At 51.4% G+C, this 27,389-nt stretch overlaps 3 protein-coding genes across 4 annotated transcripts; 2 read left to right on the forward strand and 1 right to left on the reverse strand.

Annotated features, from left to right (window-relative positions):
* Window positions 1–238: 238 nt before the first annotated feature.
* Window positions 239–13,682, forward strand: ARL10 (ADP ribosylation factor like GTPase 10). The gene is made up of 4 exons (XM_038771139.1): window positions 239–421; window positions 5,910–6,078; window positions 8,688–8,863; window positions 12,748–13,682. The coding sequence occupies exons 1-4, from the start codon at window positions 251–253 to the stop codon at window positions 12,925–12,927; spliced, it is 696 nt and encodes a 231-aa protein (XP_038627067.1). The 5' UTR covers window positions 239–250; the 3' UTR covers window positions 12,928–13,682.
* An 884-nt stretch (window positions 13,683–14,566) lies between these two features.
* NOP16 (NOP16 nucleolar protein) lies at window positions 14,567–23,773 on the reverse strand. 2 transcript variants are annotated; one of them, XM_038770954.1, is made up of 5 exons: window positions 23,589–23,773; window positions 19,150–19,253; window positions 16,627–16,707; window positions 15,379–15,485; window positions 14,567–14,967 (listed from the first exon to the last, which is right to left on the reverse strand). In XM_038770954.1, the coding sequence occupies exons 1-5, from the start codon at window positions 23,693–23,695 to the stop codon at window positions 14,824–14,826; spliced, it is 543 nt and encodes a 180-aa protein (XP_038626882.1). In that variant the 5' UTR covers window positions 23,696–23,773; the 3' UTR covers window positions 14,567–14,823. The 2 variants fall into 2 exon arrangements, with proteins under 2 accessions (XP_038626882.1, XP_038626881.1); XM_038770953.1 differs by having other exon boundaries at window positions 16,627–16,705; window positions 19,145–19,253; window positions 23,589–23,772.
* A 73-nt stretch (window positions 23,774–23,846) lies between these two features.
* Window positions 23,847–27,020, forward strand: HIGD2A (HIG1 hypoxia inducible domain family member 2A). The gene is made up of 2 exons (XM_038770955.1): window positions 23,847–24,075; window positions 26,698–27,020. Exons 1-2 carry the CDS (start codon window positions 23,943–23,945, stop codon window positions 26,862–26,864), a joined length of 300 nt encoding a protein of 99 aa, XP_038626883.1. The 5' UTR covers window positions 23,847–23,942; the 3' UTR covers window positions 26,865–27,020.
* The last annotated feature ends 369 nt before the right edge of the window (window positions 27,021–27,389 follow it).

Consider the following 27,389-nt stretch of genomic DNA (forward strand, 5'->3'; position numbering starts at 1 on the left):
CAATAACTACGATTGATTGATTGATTGATTGATTGATTTCCAAGCGCTCTGCACACAGTAAGCGCTCAGTAAATCGGCTGGGAAATGAGTGATGATGAAGGGGGTGGGGTCTGTGTGTGTGTGTGTGTGTGTGTGTGTGTGTGTGTGTGTGTGTGGCTCCGCCCTCCTCCCCGTTGTTGTCCCGCCCAGGGGTGGTGTCCCTTTGAAGAGGTTGGCAAGGCTGGGCAGTGCCAGGCTGTGGCCAGGCCCTATGGCCCCCCGGGCCCTGGGCCCTCTGCTGCTGCTGCTGCTGCTGGGCCTTGGGGGGGCCGCCGCCGCCGGGCTGGCCTCCGCCCTCTTTGTCCTCTGGAAATCCTCCCGCCGGGACCCCCCCCGGGACCCCCAACAGGACCGTGCCCGGATGACCCCCCACCTCCGGGAGGTAAGGCGGGCACGGGGATCAAGATTGGGAGACCCACTGGAGCCGGGGATTGTGTCCAATCGGATTAGCTTGGATTTACCCTGCTGCTTCGGCGTTTAGCAAATACCATTAAAAAAAGGAGAGAACTGGGGGGTACCGGGGAGGAGACGACTAAAGGAGCTGGGGAGGAGAGATCGGGGGGTACTGAGGAGAGGTGGTGGGCATCCTCTGGAGAGGGGCATGGGCGGTGGGCATCCTCTGGAGAGGGACATGGGCGGTGGACATCCTCTGGAGGTGGGCAGTGAGTGGTGGGTATCCTTTGGAGGTGGGCATCCTTTGGAGGTGGGCGGTGGGCATCCTTTGGAGGTGGGCATCCTTTGGAGGTGGGCGGTGGGCATCCTTTGGAGGTGGGCAGTGGGCGGTGGGCATCCTCTGGAGAGGGGCATGGGCGGTGGACATCCTCTGGATGTATACAGTGGGAGGTGGGCATCCTTTGGAGGTGGGCAGTGGGCATCCTTTGGAGGTGGGCAGTGGGCATCCTTTGGAGGTGGGCGGTGGGCATCCTTTGGAGGTGGGCGGTGGGCATCCTTTGGAGGTGGGCAGCGGGAGGTGGGCATCCTTTGAAGGTGGGCGGTGGGCATCCTTTGGAGGTGGGCAGCAGGCGGAGACCATCCTCTGGAAGTGGGCTGTGGGCATCCAGCGTTTAGAACAGTGCTTTGCACGTAGTAAGCGCTTCACAAATGCCATCATCCTCATCCTCCTCCTCCGGAGAAGGGGTGATGTGGAGCCTGTAACCCTGGGCCCCGGCCCCAGGAGCCCCCGGCCCCCGGCTAAGGACCCGCCCTTCCTGTGCCCTGTCACCCAACAATAGGCCGCACCCTCTGGCTCCTTGCCCGGCTCTTCTGGACCCCACTGAACAGGCCAACGCCTCCTCCTCCTCCTCCTCCTCCTCTTCATCCAATAATAATAATTATTATTATTATAATAATCGTATTTATTGAGCACTTACTGTGTGCAGAGTACTAAAACCCAGGCCCAGTTCCCCCCTCCCCCTGCTCCTCCAGCCCCGACTCCTTCCTCCTCTTCTTGCACACAGTAAGCGCTCAATAAATACGATTGATTGATTGATTGATTAATTCTTCCTCCTCCTCCTCCAGCGCCCTCTTCTCCCCCAGCCCCAGCTTTCCCCCTCCTATAATAATAATAATAATCGAATTTATTGAGCGCCTACTGTATGCAAAGCACTATACTAAGCCCCAGCCCCCTTTTCTCCCCCTGCCCCAGCTCTCCCCCTCCTCCTTGCCCCATAATAATAATAATAATGATAATAATCATCATCATCATATTTGAGTGCTTCCTGTATGCAAAGCACTGTACTAAGCTCCAGCCCCCTCTTCTCCCCCTGCCCCAGCTCTCCCCCTCCTCCTTGCCCCATAATAATAATAATAATAATCATATTTATTGAGCACTTCCTGTGTGCAAAGCACTGTACTGAGCCCCAGGTCTTCCCCACCCCTTCCTTCTCCAGCCTGAGGTCTTCCCCCTCCACCCCAGCCCCAGCTTCATCATCAGCGCTTAGAACAGCGCCTTGCACATAGTAAGCGCTTAATAAATGCCATCATTATCATCATCACCATCCTCCTCAATTATATTTATCGAGCGCTTACTGTGTGCGGAGCACTGTACTGAACTCTTGGATGAGTCCAATATAACAGATTTGGCAAAAACATTCCCTACCCTCAATGAGCTTGCAGCCTAGAGCAGGACGAATAGACATTAATAGAAATAAATAAATTATGGATATAGACCTAAGTGCTGTGGGGCAGAAGGAGGGGTGAATAAAGGGTGAAATAATAGTAACAATAATAATAATAATGGCATTTATTAAGCGCTTACTATGTGCAAAGCACTGTTCTAAGCGCTGGGGAGGTGACAAGGTGATCAGGTTGTCCCACGGGGGGCTCACAGTCTTAACCCCCATTTTACAGACGAGGGAACTGAGGCACAGAGAAGTTAGGTGACTTGCCCAAAGCCACACAGGTGACAATTGGCAGAGCCGGGATTTGAACCCATGACCACTGACTCCAAAACCCGGGCTCATTCCACTGAGCCACGCGGCTTCTCAATAATGGCATTTATTAAGCGCTTACTATGTGCGAGAGATCCAAGTGCAAAGGTGATAATTAACAATAATAACAATAATAATGGTATTCGTGAAGGCTTAATCTGGGCCAAGCACTCTCCTAAGTGCAGGGGTAGATACAAGATAACAGTCTCGGTATCATTTGTATCATTTTTCAGTCTAAGTAGGAGGGAGAAGGGGTCTCGATTTCTCGTTTTACAGATGAAGAAGCTGAGGCCCAGAGAGGTTAAGTGTCTCGCCCAAGTTCACACAGCTGACAATTGGCAGAGCAGGGATTTGAACCCATGACCACTGACTCCAAAGCCCGGGCTCATTCCACTGAGCCACGCTGCTTCTCAATAATGGCATTTATTAAGCGCTTACTATGTGCGAGAGATCCAAGTGCAAGGGTGATAATTAATAATAATAATAACAATAATAATGATATTCATGAAGGCTTAATCTGGGCCAAGCAGTCTCCTAAATGCAGGGGTAGATACAAGATAACAGTCTCGGTATCATTTGTATCATTTTTCAGTCTAAGCAGGAGGGAGAAGGGGTCTTGATTTCTCGTTTCACAGATGAAGCAGCTGAGGCCCAGAGAGGTTAAGTGTCTTGCCCAAGTTCACACAGCAGGCAAAGAGCAGAGCCCAGATTAGAACCCAGGTGCCTCAGTTTCCAGGCCCGCGCTCTTTCCCCATTTGAAGGCCTCCAGTCATTTTGGGACTGCGAAAATCAGGTTGAAGGGTTGATTTTAAATGGGAAGTGAGGACTTCCTATAAGCACTAAAGATCTCTCCACCAAAATAACAATGACAGAAGCAGAAATGCAATATTTATTACGCCCTTACTGAACTAAACCCCCGGGGGAAAATACAATATAAGCAAACCAGTCAGTCACGGCTCATCCAGAGCTCACGGTCTTTAAGGAGAAGTATTTAACCCCTGTTTTACAGATGAGGAAACTGAGGCACAGAGAAGTTGTAGAAACAGTCCCGTTATTTAGGGTTCAAAAATAATAATAATAATAATTATGGCCTTTATTAAGCACTTACTGTGTGCAAAGCACTGTTTTTTATCGTATTTATTGAGCACTTACTATGTGCAGAGCACTGTACTAAGCGCTTGGGAAGTACAAGTTGGCAACATATAGAGACGGTCCCTACCCAACAGCGGGCTTACAGTCTAGAAGGGGGAGACAGACAACAAAACAACACATATTAACAAAATAAAACAAATAGTATAGTAAATTCTAAGAGCTTTCTGGAGCTGTTCTAAGAGCTGGGGAGGTTACAAGGTGATCAGGTTGTCCCACAGGGAGCTCACAGTCTTAATCCCCATTTTACAGATGAGGTCACTGAGGCCCAGAGAAGTGAAGTGACTTGCCCAAAGTCACATAGCTGACAATTGCCAGGGGCTGGATTTGAACCCATGACCTCTGACTCCAAAGCCCCTGCTCTTTCCACTGAGCCACGCTGCTTCCCTAAAATATGTCCGTGGCCTTCAGAAAAGAATAGATTGGAAAACCTAAGAATCCAAGTGTGTCGGCAGGATTTTGAACCTCTTCCATTCATTCATTCAGTTGAATTTATTTATTCATTCATTCATTCATTCAGTCGTATTTATTGAGCGCTTACTGCGTGCAGAGCATTGCAGTGAGTGCTTGGGAGAGTACAACAATAAGCAGATCCATTCCCTGCCTGCAATGAGCTTACAGTCCAGAGGGGAAGACAGACACCTCCCCAGCGCTTAGAACAGTGCTTTGCACATAGTAAGCGCTTAATAAATGCCATTATTATTACTATTATTATTAATATAAATAAATAAATTAAAGGTCTTTGTTCCTTCAGTCGTATTTGACGAGGGCTTACCGTGTACAGAGCATTGTACTAAGCGCTTGGGAGAGTATAACAGAACAATAAACAGACACATTCCCTGCCCACAACGAGCTTACAGTCTAGAGCAGCTTATATTATTAGGCGGTAAATCCAGTATAATGGGATCAGACAAATTGGTTTTCCATGTGAGATTCACTATTTTTAATTCATTCATTCATTCAATCATATTTATTGAGCGCTTACTGTGTGCCTTATGATGCCAGTAAATGCCTAATGATGGCATTTATTAAGCACTTACCATCATCATCATCATCAATCATATTTATTGAGCACTTACTGGGTGCAGAGCACTGTACTAAGCGCTTGGGAAGTACAAATTGGCAACATATAGAGACAGTCCCTACCCAACAGTGGGCTCACAGTCTAAAAGGGGGAGACAGAGAACAAAACCAAACATACTAACAAAAGTGGCTCAGTGGAAAGAGCTCGGGCTTTGGAGTCAGAGGTCATGGGTTCAAATCCCGGCTCCGCCACTGGTCAGCTGTGTGACTTTGGGCAAGTCACTTCACTTCCCTGGGCCTCAGTTCCCTCATCTGGAAAATGGGGATTAATCAATCAATCAATCAATCGTATTTATTGAGCGCTTACTATGTGCAGAGCACTGTACTAAGCGCTTGGGAAGTACAAATTGGCAACACATAGAGACAGTCCCTACCCAACAGTGGGCTCGCAGTCTAAAAGGGGGAGACAGAGAACAAAACCGAACATACCAACAAAATAAAATAAATAGGATAGATATGTACAAGTAAAATAAATAAATAAATAGAGTAATAAATACGTACAAACATATATACATATATACAGGTGCTGTGGGGAAGGGAAGGAGGTAAGATGGGGGGATGGAGAGGGGGACTATTTATTTATTTATTTTACTTGTACATATCTATTCCATTTATTTCATTTTGTTAGTCTGTTTGGTTTGTTCTCTGTCTCCCCCTTTTAGACTGTGAGCCCACTGTTGGGTAGGGACTGTCTCTATATGTTGCCAACTTGTAATTCCCAAGCGCTTAGTACAGTGCTCTGCACACAGTAAGCGCTCAATAAATATGCTTGATGATGATGACTGTCTCTAGATGTTGCCAACTTGGACTTCCCAAGCGCTTAGTACAGTGCTCTGCACACAGTAAGCGCTCAATAAATACGCTTGATGATGATGATGATGACTGTTCCCAAGCGCTTAGTACAGTGCTCTGCACACAGTAAGCGCTCAATAAATATGCTTGATGATGATGACTGTCTCTAGATGTTGCCAACTTGGACTTCCCAAGCGCTTAGTACAGTGCTCTGCACACAGTAAGCGCTCAATAAATACGAAGGATTGATTGATTGAAAGGAAGGAAGGGGCTGAGTGTGGGAAGGCCTTCTGGGGGAGGTGAGCTCTCAGTAGGGCCTTGGAGGGAGGAAGAGAGCTAGCTTGGCGGATGGGCAGAGGGATTGGGGGCATTCCAGGCCCGGGGGTCCCTCCCAACGCCGCTGTGGTCCCTTGGCAGCTGGATCGGGATGAGCGTCAAGTGCTGGTTTTGGGCCTGGATGGGGCCGGGAAGAGCAGCCTCCTCCGCTGCCTGGCCGGGCAGGCCACCGAGGGCCACGTGGCCCCCACCTGGGGCTTCAACTCCGTGCGGCTGCCCACCCGGGCCTTCCAGATGGACCTCCTGGAGGGTGAGCACGGCCGACGAGGACCAGGGGTGGGAGACCGGCCGAGGGGAGGGCGACTGAGGCGCGGGAGGCTGACGGGTGGGACGCCGAGGGGTGGGATGCCGAGGGGCAGGACGCTGAGGGGCAGGTGCCCGTGGGGCACTTCCCAAGCGCTTAGTACAGTGCTCTGCACACAGTAAGCGCTCAGGAAATAGAAGCAGCGTGGCTCACTGGAAAGAGCGTGGGCTTTGGAGTCCGAGGTCGTGGGTTCAAATCCCGGCTCCGCCAGTTGTCAGCTGTGTGACTTTGGGCAAGTCACTTCACTTCTCTGGGCCTCAGTTCCCTCATCTGGAAAATGGGGATTAAAACTGTGAGTCCCCCCCCGGGACAACCTGATCATCATCATCATCATCATCATCAATCGTATTTATTGAGCGCTTACTATGTGCAGAGCACTGTACTAAGCGCTTGGGAAGTACAGATTGGCAACATGTAGAGACAGTCCCTACCCAACAGTGGGCTCACAGTCTAAAAGGGGGAGATGGAGAACAAAACCAAACATACTAACAAAATAAAATAAATAGAATAGATATGTACAAATAAAATAGAGTAATAAATCTGTACAAACATATATCCATATATACAGGTGCTGTGGGGAAGGGAAGGAGGTAAGATGGGGGGGATGGAGAGGGGGACGAGGGGGAGAGGAAGGAAGGGGCTCAGTCTGGGAAGGCCTCTTGGAGGAGGTGAGCTCTCAGCAGGGCCTTGAAGGGATCACCTTGTAACCTCCCCAGCGCTTAGAACAGTGCTTTGCAAATAGTAAGCGCTTAATAAATGCCATCATTAATATTATTATTATTATTATACGATTGAAGGAATGGAAGGCCGTGGGGCAGGAGGCTGGAGGTAGTAGTAGTCATTCAGTCAATCGTATTTACTGAGCGCTTACTGTGTGCACAGCACTGTGCTTGGGAGAGGACAATAATAATAATAATAATAATGACAGCATTTGTAAAGCACTTACTATGTGCAAAGCACTGTTCTAAGCGCTGGGGAGGTTACAAGGTAATCAGGTTGTCCCAAAGTGGGCTCACAGCCTTAATCTTAGTCTTAAAATGGGATTAAAACTGTGAGCCCCCCGTGGGACAACTTGATCACCTTGTAACCTCCCAAGCGCTCAGAATAGTGCCTTGCACATAGTAAGCGCTTAATAAATGTCATTATTATTATTATTAAGAATCCCCATTTTACAGATGAGGTAACTGAGGCCCAGTGAAGTGACTTGCCCAAAGTCACACAGCTGACAAGTGGCGGAGCCGGGATTTGAACCCCTGACCTCTGACTCCGAAGTCCGGGCTCTTTCCACTGAGCCACGCCGCTTCTCATATAATTTTTCTCTCGGCACTCCTAGGTGATTTACTCTAAACCCTCCCGTGTATTTACAATTTTCTTTAACTCTCATACCGGAGAGGGGATTAGAACCCAGGCCCCCAACCTTTCAAGGCTGTTGCCTTTCCTCTAGGCCAAAAGATATATTCCCTGCCCACGAGTTTACAGTCCATCAATCAATCGTATTTACTGACTGTGATTTAGACTGTGAGCCCACTGTTGGGTAGGGACTGTCTCTATATGTTGCCAACTTGTACTTCCCAGGCGCTTAGTACAGTGCTCTGCACACAGTAAGCGCTCAATAAATACGATTGATTGATTGATTGAGCACTTCCTGTATGCAGAGCACTGTATTTATTTATTTATTTATTTATTTTACTTGTACATATCTATTCTATTTATTTTATTTTGTTAGTATGTTTGGTTTTGTTCTCCGTCTCCCCCTTTTAGACTGTGAGCCCGCTGTTGGGTAGGGACTGTCTCTAGATGTTGCCAACTTGTACTTCCCAAGCGCTTAGTACAGTGCTCTGCACACAGTAAGCGCTCAATAAATACGATTGATTGATTGATTGATTGAGCACTTCCTGTATGCAGAGCACTGTATTTATTTATTTATTTTACTTGTACATATCTATTCTATTTATTTTATTTTGTTAATATGTTTGGTTTTGTTCTCCGTCTCCCCCTTTTAGACTGTGAGCCCGCTGTTGGGTAGGGACCGTCTCTAGATGTTGCCAATTTGTACTTCCCAAGCGTTTAGTACAGTGCTCTGCACACAGTAAGCGCTCAATAAATACGATTGATTGATTGATTGATTGAGCACTTCCTGTATGCAGAGCACTGTATTTATTTATTTATTTTACTTGTACATATCTATTCTATTTATTTTATTTTGTTAATATGTTTGGTTTTGTTCTCCGTCTCCCCCTTTTAGACTGTGAGCCCGCTGTTGGGTAGGGACCGTCTCTAGATGTTGCCAACTTGTACTTCCCAAGCGCTTAGTACAGTGCTCTGCACATAGTAAGCGCTCAATAAATACGATTGATGATGATAGTAAGCGCTCAATAAATACGATTGATGATGATGATGATGATGAAGTGTTTGGGAGAACAATACGATAATCTCCGAGGCCCAGAAAAGCGATGTAGCAGGCGGGATTAGAACCCAGGTCCTCTGCCATCCGGGCAGCGAGTGTGCCCTCCCCGCGCGGAGGGTCTGACTGTAGTCCCCTCCCCTGTCCTCAGTGGGGGGCGGCCAGAACCTGCGCTTCTACTGGAAGGAGTTCCTGAGCCAGGCGGACGTCCTGGTGTTCGTGGTGGACTCCGCCGACCGGCCTCGCCTCCCCAGCGCCCGGCAGGAGCTGCACATGCTCCTGGGAGAGGACCCTGACCTGCCGGTGCTGGTGGTCGCCAACAAGCAGGTGGGCATCGGGTGGGTCAGCCGGGATGGAGGGGCTTGGAGCAGTCGGCCTCAGGGAACCCCGGCTCCCGCCGTCCTCCTCCGGAACTCATCTTGGGAGGCTTCCCGGAGGAGGTGGGGATGGCTTCCCGGAGGAGGTGGGCTCTCGGAAGCCCCTGACGTTGGGAAGCGAGGCCTGGTGGACTCACGGGGGGAGGGATGATGATCATGGCTGTGGTGTTAAGTCCGCCGTCCTCCTCCGGAACTCATCTTGGAAGGCTGCCCGGAGGAGGTGGTGATTCCTTCCTGGAGGAGGTGATGATGGCTTCCCGGAGGAGGTGGGCTCTCGGAAGCCCCTGACGTTGGGAAGCGAGGCCTGGCGGACTCACAGGGGGAGGGATGATGATCAAGGCTGTGGTGTTAAGTCTGCCGTCCTCCTCCGGATCTCATCTGGGAAGGCTTCCTGGAGGAGGTGGTGATGGCTTCCCGGAGGAGGTGGGCTTTCGGAAGCCCCTGACGTTGGGAAGCAAGGCCTGGCGGACTCACGGGGGGAGGGATGATGATCACGGCTGTGGTGTCAAGTCCGCCGTCCTCCTCCGGAACTCATCTTGGAAGGCTGCCCGGAGGAGGTGGTGATGGCTTCCCGGAGGAGGTGGTGATGGCTTCCCGGAGGAGGTGGGCTCTCGGAAGCCCCTGACGTTGGGAAGCGAGGCCTGGCGGACTCACAGGGGGAGGGATGATGATCACGGCCGTGGTGTTAAGTCCGCCGTCCTCCTCCGGATCTCATCTTGGAAGGCTTCCCGGAGGAGGTGGGGATGGCTTCCCGGAGGAGGTGGGCTCTCGGAAGCCCCTGACGTTGGGAAGCGAGGCCTGGCGGACTCACAGTGGGAGGGATGATGATCACGGCTGTGGTGTCAAGTCCGCCGTCCTCCTCCGGAACTCATCTTGGAAGGCTGCCCGGAGGAGGTGGTGATGGCTTCCCGGAGGAGGTGGTGATGGCTTCCCGGAGGAGGTGGGCTCTCGGAAGCCCCTGACGTTGGGAAGCGAGGCCTGGCGGACTCACAGGGGGAGGGATGATGATCACGGCCGTGGTGTTAAGTCCGCCGTCCTCCTCCGGATCTCATCTTGGAAGGCTTCCCGGAGGAGGTGGGGATGGCTTCCCGGAGGAGGTGGGCTCTCGGAAGCCCCTGACGTTGGGAAGCGAGGCCTGGCGGACTCACAGTGGGAGGGATGATGATCACGGCTGTGGTGTCAAGTCCGCCGTCCTCCTCCGGAACTCATCTTGGAAGGCTGCCCGGAGGAGGTGGTGATGGCTTCCCGGAGGAGGTGGTGATGGCTTCCCGGAGGAGGTGGGCTCTCGGAAGCCCCTGACGTTGGGAAGCGAGGCCTGGCGGACTCACAGGGGGAGGGATGATGATCACGGCCGTGGTGTTAAGTCCGCCGTCCTCCTCCGGATCTCATCTTGGAAGGCTTCCCGGAGGAGGTGGGGATGGCTTCCCGGAGGAGGTGGGCTTTCGGAAGCCCCTGACGTTGGGAAGCGAGGCCTGGCGGACTCACAGGGGGAGGGATGATGATCACGGCCGTGGTGTTAAGTCCGCCGTCCTCCTCCGGATCTCATCTTGGAAGGCTTCCCGGAGGAGGTGATGCTGGCTTCCCGGAGGAAGTGGGCTTTCGGAAGCCCCTGAAGTTGGGAAGCGAGGCCTGGCGGACTCACAGGGGGAGGGATGATGATCACGGCTGTGGTGTTAAGTCTGCCGTCCTCCTCCGGAACTCATCTTGGAAGGCTTCCCGGAGGAGGTGGTGATGGCTTCACGGAGGAGGTGGGCTTTCGGAAGCCCCTGACGTTGGGAAGCAAGGCCTGGCGGACTCACAGGGGGAGGGATGATGATCACGGCTGTGGTGTTAAGTCTGCCGTCCTCCTCCGGAACTCATCTTGGAAGGCTTCCTGGAGGAGGTGCTGATGGCTTCCCAGAGGAGGTGGGCTTTCGGAAGCCCCTGACGTTGGGAAGTGAGGCCTGGCGGACTCACAGGGGGAGGGATGATGATCAAGGCTGTGGTGTTAAGTCTGCCGTCCTCCTCCGGATCTCATCTGGGAAGGCTTCCTGGAGGAGGTGGTGATGGCTTCCCGGAGGAGGTGGGCTTTCGGAAGCCCCTGACGTTGGGAAGCGAGGCCTGGCGGACTCACGGGGGAGGGATGATGATCACGGCTGTGGTGTTAAGCGCTGACCTTATAATAATAATAATGACGGCATTTGTGAAGCGCTTACTATGTGCAAAGCACTGTTCCAAGCGCTGGGGAGGGTTACAAGGTGATCAGGTTGTCCCACTGGGGGTTCACAGTCTTAATCATCATCAATCGTATTTATTGAGTGCTTACTGTGTGCAGAGCACTGTACTAAGCGCTTGGGAAGTACAAGTTGGCAACATATAGAGACAGTCCCTACCCAACAGTGGGCTCACAGTCTAAAAGGGGGAGACGGAGAACAAAACCAAACATACTAACAAAATAAAATAAATAGAATAGATATGTACAAGTAAAATAAATAGAGTAACAAATATGTACAAACATATATCCATATATACAGGTGCTGTGGGGAAGGGAAGGAGGTAAGAAAGGTGGGTGGAGAGGGGGACGAGGGGGAGAGGAAGGAAGGGGCTCAGTCTGGGAAGGCCTCCTGTAATCCCCGTTTTACAGATGAGGCACAGAGAAGTGAAGTGACTTGCCCAAAGTCACCCAGCTGACAAGTGGCGGGGGCCGGGATTTGAACTCATGACTGGACTCCAAAGCCCGGGCTCTTTACACTGAGCCACGCTGCTTCTAATGCCTGGCGCTGTAGTAAGCGCTGGGGTGGATACAAACCAATCGGGTTCGGACACAGTCCCTGTTCCAGTTGGGGCTCAGTTTCAATCCCCATTTTACAGATGAGGTAACTGAGGCCCGGAGAATAATAAAACCATGGTATTTGTTAAGTGCTTACTACGTGCCAGGCACTGTTCTAAGCGCTGGGGTGGATACAAGCAAATCGGGTTGGACACAGTCCCTCTTCTGCGTGGGGCTCACAGTCTTCATCCCCCTTTTGCAGATGAGGTAACTGAGGCACACAGAAGTGACTTTCAATTCATTCATATTTATTGAGCGCTTACTGTGTGCAGAGCACTGGACTACGAGCGAGGGAAGTACAAATCGGCAATTTGCCCAAGGCCATGCAGCAAAGCGGCGTGCAGACTGCGTCCAACCCGATCTGTTTGTGTCCACCCCAGCGCTTAGTACAGAGTAAGCGCTTGACAAATACCATTATTATTATTAAACATCGTTGCCCCCTTTTGCCAAGCGACAGGCAGAGGGGGAAAGGCCCCCTTCCTCCATTCAAGGCCCTACTGAGAGCTCACCTCCTCCAGGAGGCCTTCCCAGACTGAGCCCCTTCCTTCCTCTCCCGCTCGTGCCCCTCTCCATCCCCCCATCTTACCTCCTTCCCTTCCCCACAGCACCTGTATATATGTTTGTACATATTTGTTACTCTATTTATTTTACTTGTACATATCTATTCTATTTTATTTTGTTAGTATGTTTGGTTTTGTTCTCTGTCTCCCCCTTTTAGACTGTGAGCCCGCTGTTGGGTAGGGACTGTCTCTATGTTGCCAACTTGTACTTCCCAAGCGCTTAGTACAGTGCTCTGCACACAGTAAGAGCTCAATAAATACGATTGATGATGATGATGAAAGAGGAGAAAATGAGTCAAGGCCGCTCTTCTCTCCCCCTGGGGGCTTCCCCACCCTTCTGGCAAAGCGTGGTCCGCCCACATCCTCCTCGTAGTCGGCAGAACCGGAATTCCTTCCAGCGGGCAGGGCCGCCCAAGGCCCGGGGAGTGGGTTTTCTGGAATGTGTGTGGTGTGTCCCCCCCCCAGGACAAGAGAGGAGCCCTGAGCTTGGGCGACCTACGGCAGGAGCTGGATCTTCACTGCTTCGACGGCCAGCGGAACATCTTCGTCCTCCCGGCCAGCGTGGCCCCGGCCGGCCCCGGGGCCGCCGCTCCCTGCGTCCTCCATGTCCGGACTCTGCTTCTGGAGCTCCTGTCCCGGGCTTGACCGGTTCTCTCGCCGACCGGCCCGGGCCCGCAATGCCGAGGGGAATCGGCAGATCCGCACTAGGCCGGCGGCAGGGGGGAAGAGATGGCGGCCCAGGGACCGGACCGGCCTTTCCTCCCTCCGCTGCCACCCTTTCTTGGGAAGGACGTGCCCCTCCCGGCGACCTTTTCCCTCCCTCAGTGGCCGCCAACCTTGGCCAGCACCTGGCAGAACGGGTAGCCCAGCGTCTCTGGTCAAGCCAGGGGGCTGACTGGACTGCTGGCAGTTCCGTCTAGACTTTCCTGCCTATTCTCCTCCAGACCTGGAAGTTCTCCAGGGCCAAAATGACTCAAGCCCTCCCTTCCTTGCCCCCTGGGAAGCAAGATGTTCCCCAGCTGCCCTCCGCCGACAGCAGGGGCTCACCTCATTCGATCCGTCATTCGATCGACGGGTGATATTGGATGGGACGGCCAGAGCTGCTGTGTTGGACGCATGGGATCTTGAGGAAAGCAGCTCTAACAAGGCCTGGAATGGTGGGTGACTTGAATGAGACTCCCATCCCCGCAGTGACGAGGAACGCGACGTGTGATGTGACGAGTGGGGGGCTCCATGTCATGGTCCTGGCATCCCACCTCCTTCTCCCCGAGAAACAGCCCCTTCCCCCATCCTGTAACGTGAATGTTGCTTGCAGCGTGTGTTCCCAGATTCCCTGTACCCAATGGAGGCCCGGAGACTGGAGGGAAAGGGGTAATAATGAAGCATCGTTGTGGTCTCTGCTAAGCGCTTATTATATGCCCAGCGCCGTATAAAGCGCGGGGGTATACACACGATAATCAGGTTGGACACCGTCCTTGTCCTAAATTGGGCTTGCAGTCCAAGGGGGAGGGAGAACGGGTATTTAAGCCTCGTTCTGCAGATGAGGAAACTGAGGCCCGGAGAAGTTAACTGACTTGCCCGAGATCACACAGAAGGCTAGCGAAGAAGCTGGGATTATTATTATTAGTAGTAGTAATAATAATTATAATGGTATTTGTTAAGCACTTACTATGTGCTAATTATGTTGCCAGTTTGTACTTCCCAAGTGCTTAGTACAGTGCTCTGCACATAGTAAGCGCTCAATAAATACGATTGAAGATGATGCTAAGCTCTGGAGTGGATACAAGCAAATCCAGTTGGGACACCCAGGGCTCACATTCTTCACCCCCATTCTACAGATGAGGCAGCTGAGGCACAGGGAAGTGAAGTGGCTTGCCCGAGGCCACCCAGCAGACAAGTGGCAGAGCTGGGATTAGAACCCACGTCTCCCAGGCCTGCGCGCTGTCCATTAGGCCACACAACTTCTAGTCACACCTACGAGCACTCCAAGGGAATAGAAGATGTGTATGGCTGGGGGTAGAGAGATAGGAGAAGGGGAGAGAGTGCGAGAGAAAGAGAAGAAGCAGGGGAGAGATGTGAAAGCAATTCTGCTGCTCCTTCTCCTCCCGCATCATTGGCTCCAGCTGTTTTTCCCCCCTGCTGCGGACACCCAGGAACAGAGATGAGAAACAGGAAAACCTAACCCCCGGGGTGGCAATTCCCCCCGTCATAACCCCATCCCAACCACGGGGATTGTCCCATTCAACCCCAGCCTGGGCCCAGAGGCAGGCGATTCCACTACGGGCAAAGAGGAGAAGCTTTAATGGGTCCCCGGACCAGCCAGGCCTGCCATCCCCGGCGCGGGCGGCTCGCTTGGTTCGCTCTCGCCCTCATGGCTGGGCCCGGCGGGAGGCGTGCGCAAGAACCAGGTGGACCTCAGTTCTCGTCTCTTCCCTCCGGAGAGCCCACTGGTTGGGAGCCGGTGCCCACAGGGAACCCCGCCCGCCGGGCTCTGCCCGTCACCCAGCCTCTGCCCGTCCGGGCATCCCACCTAGGGACCGTTCACTGGCACTCCATCTTGCTCTGCTGCAGGGAGGTGACGAAGGCCTGGAAATCCTCGGGGTAGAACCGCTTGTACACGTTGATTTTGCTCTTGATCTGCTTCGGCGTGTCTTGGTAATAGTTCTTCTCGTCCCGGGCCATCGCCTGAGGGAGCGAGGGGCACAGGAGCGGGGTTGGCGGGGCCCATCTTCCATTCCGCCACGGCTCCCGCTGCCAGCCACGATGCCGCCCCCGCCCCGGCTCGACTCGGGGAGACCTGCCGCTGCCCGGGGAAGTCGAGGCCTCGCTTCGGACCCTGAGATCGGGGGGTGAGGTCTGCACCCCGCCCCCACCACCGGCCATAGCTGGACCCCTAAGGGAAGTTGGGGTCACTTCCAGACTGGCCTTACAGAAGAGGATGGGCAGAGGGGGAGCGGGGGAAGTATGGACACAGAAGCTGCTCTGACTCTGGGCCTCAGTTTCTCCACCTGCAACGAGGTCAGTGCACTGATGGGTCCCTGTCCCCCGCGGCTTGGAGGACGACGGGTGGCCGGCCCCTCTCCCACAGTCCCTCACCTTATAGTTCTCCCCGTGGTTCTCCACCATGTAGCGGACATAATCGATGAGGTCCTGGGAGAGGGTGTTCCCCTTCTTCTCCGGTAAGCTGGCCTCAGCCTCCAGGTCTGGAGAGGGAGACAACGGACCGATGGGGTTTCTTAAGCGCTTATTCAGTTCAGTGCGCTATACTAAGCGCTTCAGAGAGTATGATACTATAGAATTAGCAAGACCCCTTCCCCGCCCGTAACAAAGCTTACAGACTAGAGGAGGATAGGGACATTAATATCATCATCATCATCAATCGTATTTATTGAGCGCTTACTGTGTGCAGAGCACTATACTAAGCGCTTGGGAAGTACAAGTTGGCAACCTATAGAGACAGTCCCTACCCAACAGTGGGCTCACAGTCTAAAAGGGGGAGACAGAGAACAAAACCAAACATACTAACAAAATAAAATAGAATAGATATGTACAAGTAAATAGAGTGATAAATACGTACAAACATATATACATATATACAGGTGCTGTGGGGAAGGGAAGGAGGTAAGATGGGGGGGATGGAGAGGGGGACGAGGGGGAGAGGAAGGAAGGGGCTCAGTGTGGGAAGGCCTCCTGGAGGAGGTGAGCTCTCAGTAGGGCCTTGAAGGGAGGAAATATGAATAATTTATAACGCACGATTAAAGATAAGCACTAAAGTGCTGCGGTTCTGGGGGTGGGGCGAATAGCAAATGTCCGAAGGTCACGGACCCGACAGCGAGCCGGGGAAAGGAGGATTTAATCAGGGAAGGCCTCTTGGAGGAGGTGTGACCTGGGTGATGGTTTGAAGGTGGGGAGAGAAGTTCCCACGGTTCGTTCAATCGTATTTATTAAGTGCAGACCGTGTGCAGAGCGCCGTGCTAATTCCAGGCCAGGGAGAGGACGTGGGAAAGGGGTTGGCGACGAGACCACCGAGGCAATCGGGGCAGAAAGCCCTTGGCTTAAAAAAGAACCGGTGCCACGGGCACCAACGCCTCTTGGGGATCGTCCCAAAAGGTGTGTGTGTGGGGGGGATCCAACCCCGCCCCACCATTTTCCCCCTTCGCTCAACCAGAAGCCAAGCGTGAGCCCCAACGGGACAGATCCGGCCCCCCAACACCCCCCAGGGAGAGAGTGCCAGTCCACCCCTCATCCACCCCTTCCAATCCGACCCCCTCACGCATGGTGGGAGGGTGGCCCGTTGCCCCCAACGGGTCCCCAGCCAGGTGGCCATCCCGCCCGGGCACCCACCGTTCAGGACATAGGGCTTCCTGACGAGCGTCTTGGGCCGCTCCGCGGGGCTGTCCACCTCCATCGCCGACAGCTGTGCCTGAGGAAGGGGACACCCGCAGCCCCGATGTCGGGAGAATCCGGCCGGGAGAGCCGGCAATCCAGAATCTCGGAGCGCCGTGCCAAGTATACGCTTGGCAGAGTACGGGGGAGGTAATAACAATAATAACGGTGCCGTTTGCCCTGCGTTAACTAGGTGCCTGGCGCTGAACTGAGCGCTCAGGTAGATACAAGCTAATCGGGTTGGACACAGCCCCTGTCCCCCATGAGTCTCCCAGTCTTCACCCCCATTTTAGAAGCAGCAGTGGCTCTGCCACTTTTCATTCATTCATTCGATCGTATTTATTGAGCGCTTACTGTGTGCAGGGCACTCTATTTATTTTACTTGTACATATCTATTCTATTTATTTTATTTTGTCAGTATGTTTGGTTTTGTTCTCTGTCTCCCCCTTTTAGACTGTGAGCCCACTGTTGGGTAGGGACTGTCTCTATAGGTTGCCAATTTGTGCTTCCCAAGCGCTTAGTACAGTGCTGTGCACATAGTAAGCGCTCAATAAATGCGATTGATGATGATGATGGGAAGTACAGGTTGGCAACGTAGAGAGACGGTCCCTACCCAGCAGTGGGTTCACGGTCTAGAAGGGGGAGACAGACAACAAAACAAAACATATTAACAAAATAAAATCAATATGTACAAGTAAATAAATAGAGTAATAAATATGTACAAACATATATACAGGTGCTGTGGGCGGTCATTCATTCATTTAATCGCATTTATTGAGCGCTTACTGTGTGCAGAGCAGTGTACTAAGCGCTTGGGAGTCCAAGTTGGCAACAACTTGTCATCTGTGTGACTTTGGGCAAGTCACTTCACTTCTCTGGGCCTCAGTGACCTCATCTGGAAAACGGGGGTGAAGATTTGGAGCCCCATGTGGGACAACCTGATTACCTTGTATCCACCCCAGTGCTTAGAACAGTGCTTGGCGCACATAGTAATCACTTAACAAATACCATCATCATCACTATTATTATTTCACAGAAGAGGGTGCTGAGGCCCAGAGAAGTGAAGCGACTTGTCCAAGGTCACACGGCGGGGACCAGGATTAGAACTCAGGTCCTTCCGACCCCCAGGCCCGGGCTCTATCCACTAGACCACGCGATCCCCACTCTCAAAGAGTTTATAGTCAAGTAGGGGAGACAGGCTTTAAAATAAATTATAGGTTGGCGATTAAGGAGTAGGAAGATATGTATATGATAATAATAATAATGATGGCATTTATTAAGCGCTTACTATGTGCAAAGCACTGTTCTAAGAGCGGGGGAGGTTACAAGGTGATCAGGTTGTCCCACGGGGGGGGGGGGGCTCAGTCTTAATCCCCATTTTACCAATGAGGTAACTGAGGCCCAGAGAAGTGAAGTGACTTGCCCCAAGTCACACAGCTGACAATTGGTGGAAGCGAGATTTGAACCAATGCCCTCTGACTCCAAAGCCCGGGCTCTTTCCACCGAGCGCTTACTATGTTCCAAGCACTGTTCTAAGCGCTGCTCGGGTGGATACAAGGTAATCAGGTTGTCCCGCGGGGGGTTTACAGACAATACCCATTTTACAGATGAGGCCCAAGGTCACCCAGCTGATAGGTGGCGGAGCCGGCATTAGAACCCACGACCTCTGGCTCCCAAGCCCAGGCTCCTTCCGTTCCCTGCCCGCAGCGAGCTTCCAGTCTAGAGGGGGAGATAATAATAATGATGATGATGATGATGATGATGGCATTTGTTAAGCGCTTACTATGTGCAAAGCACTGTTCTAAGCGCTGGGGAGGTTACAAGGTGATCAGGTTGTCCTACGGAGGGCTCACAGTCTTAATCCCCATTTTCCAGATGAGCGAACTGAGGCCCAGAGAAGTGACTTGCCCAAAGTCACCCAGCTGATAGTTGGCAGAGCCGGGATTCGAACCCACGACCTCTGACTCCAAAGCCCGGGCTCTTTCCACTGAGCCACGCTGCTTATTCCATAATAATAATGGTGGCTTTTGTTAAGCTCTTACTCTGCGCAGAGCACTGTTCAAGTTGAGCCACGCGGGGCTCCCGGTCTTAATCCCCATTTTACAGGTGGGATAACCGGGGCTCAGAGAATAATAATAATAATAATAATAACAATGTTGGTATTTGTTAAGCACTTACTATGTGCAAGGCACTGTTCTAAGTGCTGGGGTAGATACAAGGTAATCAGGTTGTCCCACGTGGGACTCACAGTCTTCATCCCCATTTTCCAGATGAGGGAACTGAGGCCCAGAGAAGTTGGGTGGCTCGCCCAAGGTCATACAGCAGACACGTGGCGGAGCCGGGATTCGAACCCATGACCTCTGGGAGATGGATGTTAATGGGGATAAATCAATTACGGGGAGGGACTGATGTGCTGAGGGAGGGGTGAATAAAGGGGGTCGACCCCAGTGGCAGCCCCCCCACCACCCCCCGGTACCTTCTTCTTGCGGATGGGCACGGCCTTGTTGGGGTCCATCGCCAGCCCCATCTCGGCCAGGTTCTGGCGCACGGACTTGCCATGGTCCCAGGCGTGGCGGATGTGCGAGCTGCGGGAAGGCCAGGCAGAGGGAGGGGGTCACGGGGTCCCCCAGGCCCCCACCAGATGAAGAAGCCCCCCAACCTCCGGCCCTCCTTCAAACAACCAATCAATCAATCAATCAATCGTATTTATTGAGCGCTTACTATGTGCAGAGCACTGTACTAAGTGCTTGGGAAGTACATATTGGCAACACATAGAGACAGTCCCTACCCAACAGTGGGCTCACAGTCTAAAAGGGGGAGACAGAACAGAACCAAACATACCAACAAAATAAAATAGGATAGAAATGTACAAGTAAAATAGAGTAATAAATATGCTACCAATTCCTAGCATCATCAAGCGTATTTATTGAGCGCTTACTATGTGCAGAGCACTGTACTAAGCGCTTGGGAAGTACAAAGAGGCAACATATAGAGACAGTCCCTATCCAACAGTGGGCTCACAGTCTAAAAGACTGTGTATTTATTGGGCGCTTACGGTGTGCGTGGCACGCGATTAGGCACTTGTGAGAATAGAACGGAGCTGGGAGGCAGGTTCACGAGAAGCTTAAAATCAATCAGCGGTATTTATTGAGTGCAGCACTGTACTAAGCGCTTGGGAGAGGACCACATCACAGAGTTAGTGGGCACGTCTCCTGTTCACAAGCAGCTTATAATACATTAGTAGTATTTACTGAGAGCTTGCGGTGTGCGTGGCACGCGATTAGGCACTTGTGAGAATAGAACAGAGCTGGGAGACAGGTTCACGAGAAGCTTAAAATCAATCAGCGGTATTTGTTGAGCGCAGCACTGTACTAAGCGCTTGGGAGGACCACACCACAGAGTTATTGGGCACGTCTCCTGTTCACAAGCTTATAATACATTAGTAGTATTTACTGAGCGCTTACGGTGTGCGTAGCTCGCGATTAGGCACTTGTGAGAATAGAACAGAGCTGGGAGGCAGGGTCACAAGAAGCTTACAATCAATCAGCGGTATTTGTTGAGCGCAGAACTGTACTAAGCGCTTGGGAGAGGACCACACCACAGTGTTACTGGGCACGTCTCCTGTTCACAAGGAGCTTATAATACATTAGTAGTATTTACTGAGAGCTTGCGGTGTGCGTGGCACACGATTAGGCACTTGTGAGAACCGAACAGAGCTGGGAGACAGGTTCACGAGAAGCTTACAATCAATCAGCGGTATTTATTGAGCGCAGCACTGTACTAAGCGCTTGGGAGAGGACCACACCACAGAGTTAGTGGGCACGTCTCCTGTTCACAAGGAGCTTATAATACATTAGCAGTATTTACTCAGCGCTTACGGTGTGCGTGGCACGCGATTAGGCACTTGTGAGAACAGAACGGAGCTGGGAGACAGGTTCACGAGAAGCTTACAATCAATCAGCGGTATTTATTGAGCGCAGCACTGTACTAAGCGCTTGGGAGAGGACCACATCACAGAGTTAGTGGGCACGTCTCCTGTTCACAAGGAGCTTATAATACATTAGCAGTATTTACTGAGAGCTTGTGGTGTGCGTGGCACGCGATTAGGCACTTGTGAGAATAGAACAGAGCTGGGAGACAGGTTCACGAGAAGCTTACAATCAATCAGCGGTATTTGTTGAGCGCTTACTGTGTGCGCAGCACTGTACTAAGCGCTTGGGAGAGGACCACACCACAGTGTTAGTGGGCACGTCTCCTGTTCACAAGGAGCTTATAATACATTAGTAGTATTTACTGAGAGCTTACGGTGTGCGTAGCACACGATTAGGCACTTGTGAGACTAGAACAGAGCTGGGAGGCAGGTTCACGAGAAGCTTACAATCAATCAGCGGTATCTGTTGAGCGCTTACTGTGTGCGCAGCACTGTACTAAGCGCTTGGGAGAGGACCTCCTCCAGGAGGCCTTCCCAGACTGAGCCCCTTCCTTCCTCTCCCCCTCGTCCCCCTCTCCATCCCCCCATCTCACATCATTCCCTTCCCCACAGCACCTGTATATGTTTGCACATATTTATTACTCTATTTATTTATTTATTTTATTTGTACATATCTATTCTATTTATTTTATTTTGTTAGTATGTTTGGTTTTGTTCTCTGTCTCCTCCTTTTAGACTGTGAGCCCACTGTTGGGTAGGGACTGTCTCTCTATGTTGCCAATTTGTACTTCCCAAGCGCTTAGTACAGTGCTCTGCACATAGTAAGCGCTCAATAAATACGATTGATGATGATGATGACCATACCACAGAGTTAGTGGGCACGTCTCCTGTTCACAAGGAGCTTATAATACATTAGTAGTATTCACTTGTGAGAACAGAACAGAGCTGGGAGACAGGTTCACGAGAAGCTTACAATCAATCAGCGGTATTTGTTGAGCGCTTACTGTGTGCGCAGCACTGTACTAAGCGCTTGGGAGAGGACCACACCACAGAGTTAGTGGACACGTCTCCTGTTCACAAGCAGCTTATAATACATTAGTGGTATTTACTGAGAGCTGGGGGCAAAGCACTGTACTAAGCGCCTGGGAGAGTCCAATACAAGAGTTGGTAGTCATGCTCCCTGCTCACAAGGAGCTAATAAGTTAATCAATGTTTACTGATTTACTGAGCGCTGTGGGGAAACCACTGTATTAAGCACCTGGGAGAGTCAGTCAATCAATCAATCGTATTTATTGAGCGCTTACTGTGTGCAGAGCACTGTACTAATCAATCAATCAATTGTATTTATTGAGCGCTTACTGTGTGCACAGCACTGTACTAAGCGCGGGAGAGTCAATCAATCAATCAATCAATCGTATTTATTGAGCACTTACTGTGTGCAGAGCACTGAACTAATCAATCAATCAATCAATTGTATTTATTGAGCACTTACTGTGTGCACAGCACTGTACTAAGCGCTTGGGAAGTACAGGTTGGCAACATATAGAGACAGTCCCTACCCAACAGTGGGCTCACAGTCTAAAAGGGGGAGACGGAGAACAAAACCAAACATACTAACAAAATAAAATAAATAGAATAAATAGGTACAAGTAAAATAAAGAAATAGAGTAATAAATATGTACAAACATATATAGAGGTGCTGTGGGGAAGGGAAGGAGGTAAGATGAGGGGGATGGAGGGGGGGAAGAGGGGGAGGGTACAAGAGTTGGTAGAAACGTTCCCCACTAACAAGGAACTAATAATAAATTAATAAATAATATTTACTGAGCGCTGTGTGCAAAGCACTGTACTAAGCGCTTGGGAGAGGACCATGCCGCAGAGTTAGTGGACACATCTCCTGTTCACAAGGAGCTTATAATACATTAATAACATTTACTGAGCGCTGGGTGCAAAGCACTGTACTAAGCACCCGGGAGAGTCCAATACAAGAGTTGGCAGACACGTTCCCCACTAACAAGGAGCTAATAATAAATTAATCAATAATATTTACTGAGCGCTGGGTGCAAAGCACTGTACTAAACGCTTGATAGAGGACCATACCGCAGAGTTAGTGGACACGTCCCCTGTTCACAAGGGGCTTATAATACATTAGTAGTAATAATAATAATAATAACATTGGTATTTGTTAAGCGCTTACTATGTGCCAAGCACTGTTTTAAGCGCTGGGGTAGATACAAGGTAATCAAACTGCCCCACATGGGGCTTTACAGTCTTCACCCCCATTTTACAGATGAGAGATCTGAGGCCCAGAGAAGTGAAGTGACTTGCCCAAGGCCACCCAGCAGACATGTGTTGGCGTCGGGATTCGAACCCATGACCTCTGACTCCAAAGCCCGGGCTCTTTGCACTGAGCCACGCTGCTTCACTTAGTAGTATGGGCTGAGTGCAAAGCACTGTACTAAGCGCCTGGGAGAGGGTCATATTGCCAACTTGTACTTCCCAGGCGCTTAGTACAGTGCTCTGCACACAGTAAGCGCTCAATAAATACATTTGATAATAAATAATAAATACATTTGATAATAAATACATTTGATAAGGAGCCCCTTCCTTCCTCTCCCCCTCGTCCCCCTCTCCATCCCCCACATCTTACCTCCTTCCCTTCCCCACAGCACCTGTATATATGTTTGTACATATTTATTACTCATTTATTTATTTTACTTGTACCTATCTATTCTATTTATTCTATTCTATTTTATTTTGTTAGTATGTTTGGTTTTGTTCTCTGTCTCCCCCTTCTAGACTGTGAGCCCACTGGTGGATAGGGGCTGTCTCTAGATGTTGCCAATTTGTACTTCCCAAGCGCTTAGTCCAGTGCTCTGCACACAGTAAGCGCTCAATAAATACGATTGATGATGATGATTGATGATTTGATGATGATGATAAAACAGAGTTAGGAGACACGTGGCCTGCCCCCAGGGCGCTTCCTCACCAGGCGATCCGGGGCGCCGTTTTCCGCCGGGTGTTCCGGTTCAGCCGCTTCCGGTTGACGTTGTAACCGAACTTCTTTCGCCGTGTCTTCCCCTTAGCCTTGGGCATGGCGGAGGCCCGGGATCGGTTGGCACCGAAAGATGCCAACAAGCCTAGGCCGCACCGGAAGTACAGGCCTCACCCGGGCCTTGGCCACCTTGGCCACTTCCGGCCGCGCGGCGCCTTCTGGGAACTGTAGTCCCCCCCCGCCTGGCGACGTCCCACCGCGCCTGCGCAGGCGCCGTCCGTCCACTCCGCGGAGGACTACGTTTCCCAGAAGGCGCCGCGGGGCCGGACCGTGGCGCAGGCAGCGGGGATGGCGGGCGAGCCGTTTGACCCCACCCGGCCCCCGGTCGTCGAGGGCTTCAGCCCCAGCGCCCACTATAAAGCGGAGGGCTTCAAGGAGAAGTTCCTGCGCAAGACTCGCGAGAACCCGGTGGTGCCCATCGGTGAGGGGGGGGGGTTAGGAAGCGGAGCATGCCGGGGCGGAACCAAAGGGGCGGGGACAGCGGGCCGGGCGGAACGAAAAGGAGGGGACACCGCGGTGGGCGGAAGCCGGGCGGAACCAGATTGGGGGAGCACCAAGCGGAAGCGGCCTGGCTTAGTAGTTAGGGCTGGGGCCTAGTCATCATTCATTCATTCATTCATATTTATTCAATCAATCAATCAATCGTATTTATTGAGCGCATACTATGTGCAGAGCACTGTACTAAGCGCTTGGGAAGTACAAATTGGCAACACATAGAGACGGTCCCTACCCAACAGTGGGCTCACAGTCTAAAAGGGGGAGACAGAGAACAGAACCAAACATACCAACAAAATAAAATAAATAGGATAGAAATGTACAAGTAAAATAAATAAATAAATAAATAAATAATAATAAATAATTTATTGAGCGCTTACCGTGTGCAGAGCACTGTACTAAGCGCTTGGGAGGTCCAAGTTGGCAACATATTACATTACTAATAATAATTATGGCATTTATTAAGCGCTTACTATGTGCAAAGCACCGTTCTAATAATAATAATAATGATGGCATTTATTAAGCGCTTACTAAGTGCCAAGCACTGTTCTAAGCGCCGGGGAGGTTACAAGGTGATCAGGTTGTCCCACGGCGGGGGCTCACAGTCTTCATCCCCATTTTACAGATGAGGTCACTGAGGCCCAGAGAAGCCCAAAGTCACACAGCTAATTGGGGGAGCTGGGATTTGAACCCACGACCTCTGACTCCAAAGCCCGGGCTCTTTTCCACTGAGCCGCATTGAGCGCTTACTGTGTGCAGAGCACTGTACTAAGCGCTTGGGAGGTCCAAGTTGGCAACATATAGAGACGGTGTCTACCCCACAGCGGGTATCAGAATACTAATAATAATGATGGCGTTTATTAAGCGCTTACTATGTGCAAAGCACCGTTCTAATAATAATAATAATGATGGCATTTATTAAGCGCTTACTATGTGCAAAGCACCGTTCTAATAATAATAATGGCATTTATTAAGCACTTACTATACACAAAGCACTGTTCTAAGCGCCGGGGAGGTTACACAGTGATCAGGTTGTCCCACGGGGGGGCTCCCAGTCTTCATCCCCATTTTACAGATGAGGTCACTGAGGCCCAGAGAAGCCCAAAGTCACACAGCTAATTGGGGGAGCTGGGATTTGAACCCACGACCTCTGACTCCAAAGCCCGGGCTCTTTTCCACTGAGCCACATTGAGCGCTTACTGTGTGCAGAGCACTGTACTAAGCACTTGGGAGGTCCAAGTTGGCAACATATAGAGACGGTGTCTACCCCACAGCGGGTATCAGAATACTAATAATAATGATGGCATTTATTAATCAGTCTTTTAGACTGTGAGCCCACTGGTGGGTAGGGACTGTCTCTATATGTTGCCAATTTGTACTTCCCAAGCGCTTAGTACAGTGCTCTGCACAGAGTAAGCGCTCAATAAATACGATTGGTGATTTATTAAGCGCTTACTATGTGCAAAGCACCGTTCTAATAATAATAATGATGGCATTTATTAAGCGCTTACTATGTGCAAAGCACTGTTCTAAGCGCTGGGGAGGTTACAAGGTGATCAGGTTGTCCCACGTGAGGGGCTCCCGGTCTTCATCCCCATTTTACAGATGAGGTCACTGAGGCCCAGAGAAGCCCAAAGTCACACAGCTAATTGGCGGAGCTGGGATTTGAACCCACGACCTCAGACTCCAAAGCCTGGGCTCTTTTCCACTGAGCCACATTGAGCGCTTACTGTGTGCAGAGCACTGTACTAAGCGCTTGGGAGGTCCAAGTTGGCAACATATAGGGACCCCCATCCCCCCCCCATCTTACCTCCTTCCCTTCCCCACAGCACCTGTATATATGTTTGTACAGATTTATTACTCTATATTTTACTTGTACATATCTATTCTATTTATTTTATTTTGTCAGTATGTTTGGTTTTGTTCTCTGCCTCCCCCTTTTAGACTGTGAGCCCACTGTTGGGTAGGGACCGTCTCTACATGTTGCCAACTTGGACTTCCCAAGCGCTCAGTGCAGTGCTCTGCACCCAGTAAGCGCCCAATAAATACGATGGATCTTTTAGACCCGTGAGCCCACTGTTGGGTAGGGACCGTCTCTACATGTTGCCAACTTGGACTTCCCAAGCGCTGAGTACAGTGCTCTGCACCCAGTAAGCGCTCAATAAATACGACGGATCTTTTAGACCGCGAGCCCGCTGTTGGGTAGGGACCGTCTCTACATGTTGCCAACTTGGACTTCCCAAGCGCTTAGTGCAGTGCTCTGCACCCAGTAAGCGCTCAATACGATTGATTGATTGATTGGAACCCACCCCACCTTCCCCCCAAGAACCAGGGGCACTCAAGGCCGCCATTAGAGACAAATGTAATTTATTTCTGCTAACGTCCGCCTCCCCCTCCAGACCGTAAGCTCGTTGCGGGCAGGGGACGTGCCTATTTATTGCTGCACTCGCTCAGTGCTCTGCACACAGTGAGCACTCATTAAATATGATTGACTGGTGGGATGTGGGGGGACGGGTCTGTGTTTCCCCTACCCCTTGCCCCTTGGCAGGTTGCCTGGCCACGGCCGCCGCGCTGTCGTACGGACTGTACTGCTTCCACAGCGGCAACAAGCAGAAGTCCCAGATGATGATGAGGACGCGGATCGCCGCCCAAGGCTTCACCCTCACCGCCATCCTGGTGGGCTTGGCGGCCTCGGCCATGAAAGCCCGCAACTGAGTCTCCCCGGGGGGACCCCCTTCCCCGCCCCGGCTTCCTGCCCTCATCCCACCCACGCCGCGTCCGGCTTGGGGATGCGGGGGGAACGATTTGGGCGCGCTGCGTAACGCTCTCATTGGCGTCGCCATTAAAGTTTAACACAAGTTGAGTGCGGTAGAATTGGATGAAGGTCATTGATCTGGAGGGTCTGTGACCCCGACACGTTCTCTTTGAACCCCCTCCCACCCCCGTGGTCATCTGAGGCTAAAAAAAAAGTGGGGGGGCTTTCCCCTCCAACGCCGAGGTTGGTTGTGTCCCCGCAATAGTAACCTCATCGCATCCCAGGCGATACAGGCAAGGACTGTGAGCCCACTGTTGGGTAGGGACTGTCTCTATATGTTGCCAACTTGGACTTCCCAAGCGCTTAGTCCAGTGCTCTGCACACAGTAAGCGCTCAATAAATACGATTGATGATGATGATCTGAGGCTAAAAAAAAAGTGGGGGGCTTTCCCCTCCAACGCCGAGGTTGGTTGTGTCCCCGCAAT

This window comes from Tachyglossus aculeatus, chromosome X2 (genome assembly GCF_015852505.1).
Source record: "Tachyglossus aculeatus isolate mTacAcu1 chromosome X2, mTacAcu1.pri, whole genome shotgun sequence".
Classification (NCBI taxonomy): Eukaryota; Metazoa; Chordata; class Mammalia; order Monotremata; family Tachyglossidae; genus Tachyglossus; species Tachyglossus aculeatus.

Coding starts and splice junctions, on each gene's coding strand:
- NOP16 (XM_038770953.1), bottom strand. CDS start 23,695: ATGCCCAAGGCTAAGGGGAAGACACGGCGAAAGAAGTTCGGTTACAAC. Junction 16,706..19,144: donor TGCCCATCCGCAAGAAGAAG/GTACCGGGGGGT, acceptor CCCCTTCCTCAG/GCACAGCTGTCGGCGATGGA. Junction 14,968..15,378: donor ACCACGGGGAGAACTATAAG/GTGAGGGACTGT, acceptor TCGCTCCCTCAG/GCGATGGCCCGGGACGAGAA.
- ARL10 (XM_038771139.1), top strand. CDS start 251: ATGGCCCCCCGGGCCCTGGGCCCTCTGCTGCTGCTGCTGCTGCTGGGC. Junction 422..5,909: donor TGACCCCCCACCTCCGGGAG/GTAAGGCGGGCA, acceptor GTCCCTTGGCAG/CTGGATCGGGATGAGCGTCA. Junction 6,079..8,687: donor CCAGATGGACCTCCTGGAGG/GTGAGCACGGCC, acceptor CCCTGTCCTCAG/TGGGGGGCGGCCAGAACCTG.
- HIGD2A (XM_038770955.1), top strand. CDS start 23,943: ATGGCGGGCGAGCCGTTTGACCCCACCCGGCCCCCGGTCGTCGAGGGC. Junction 24,076..26,697: donor GAACCCGGTGGTGCCCATCG/GTGAGGGGGGGG, acceptor GCCCCTTGGCAG/GTTGCCTGGCCACGGCCGCC.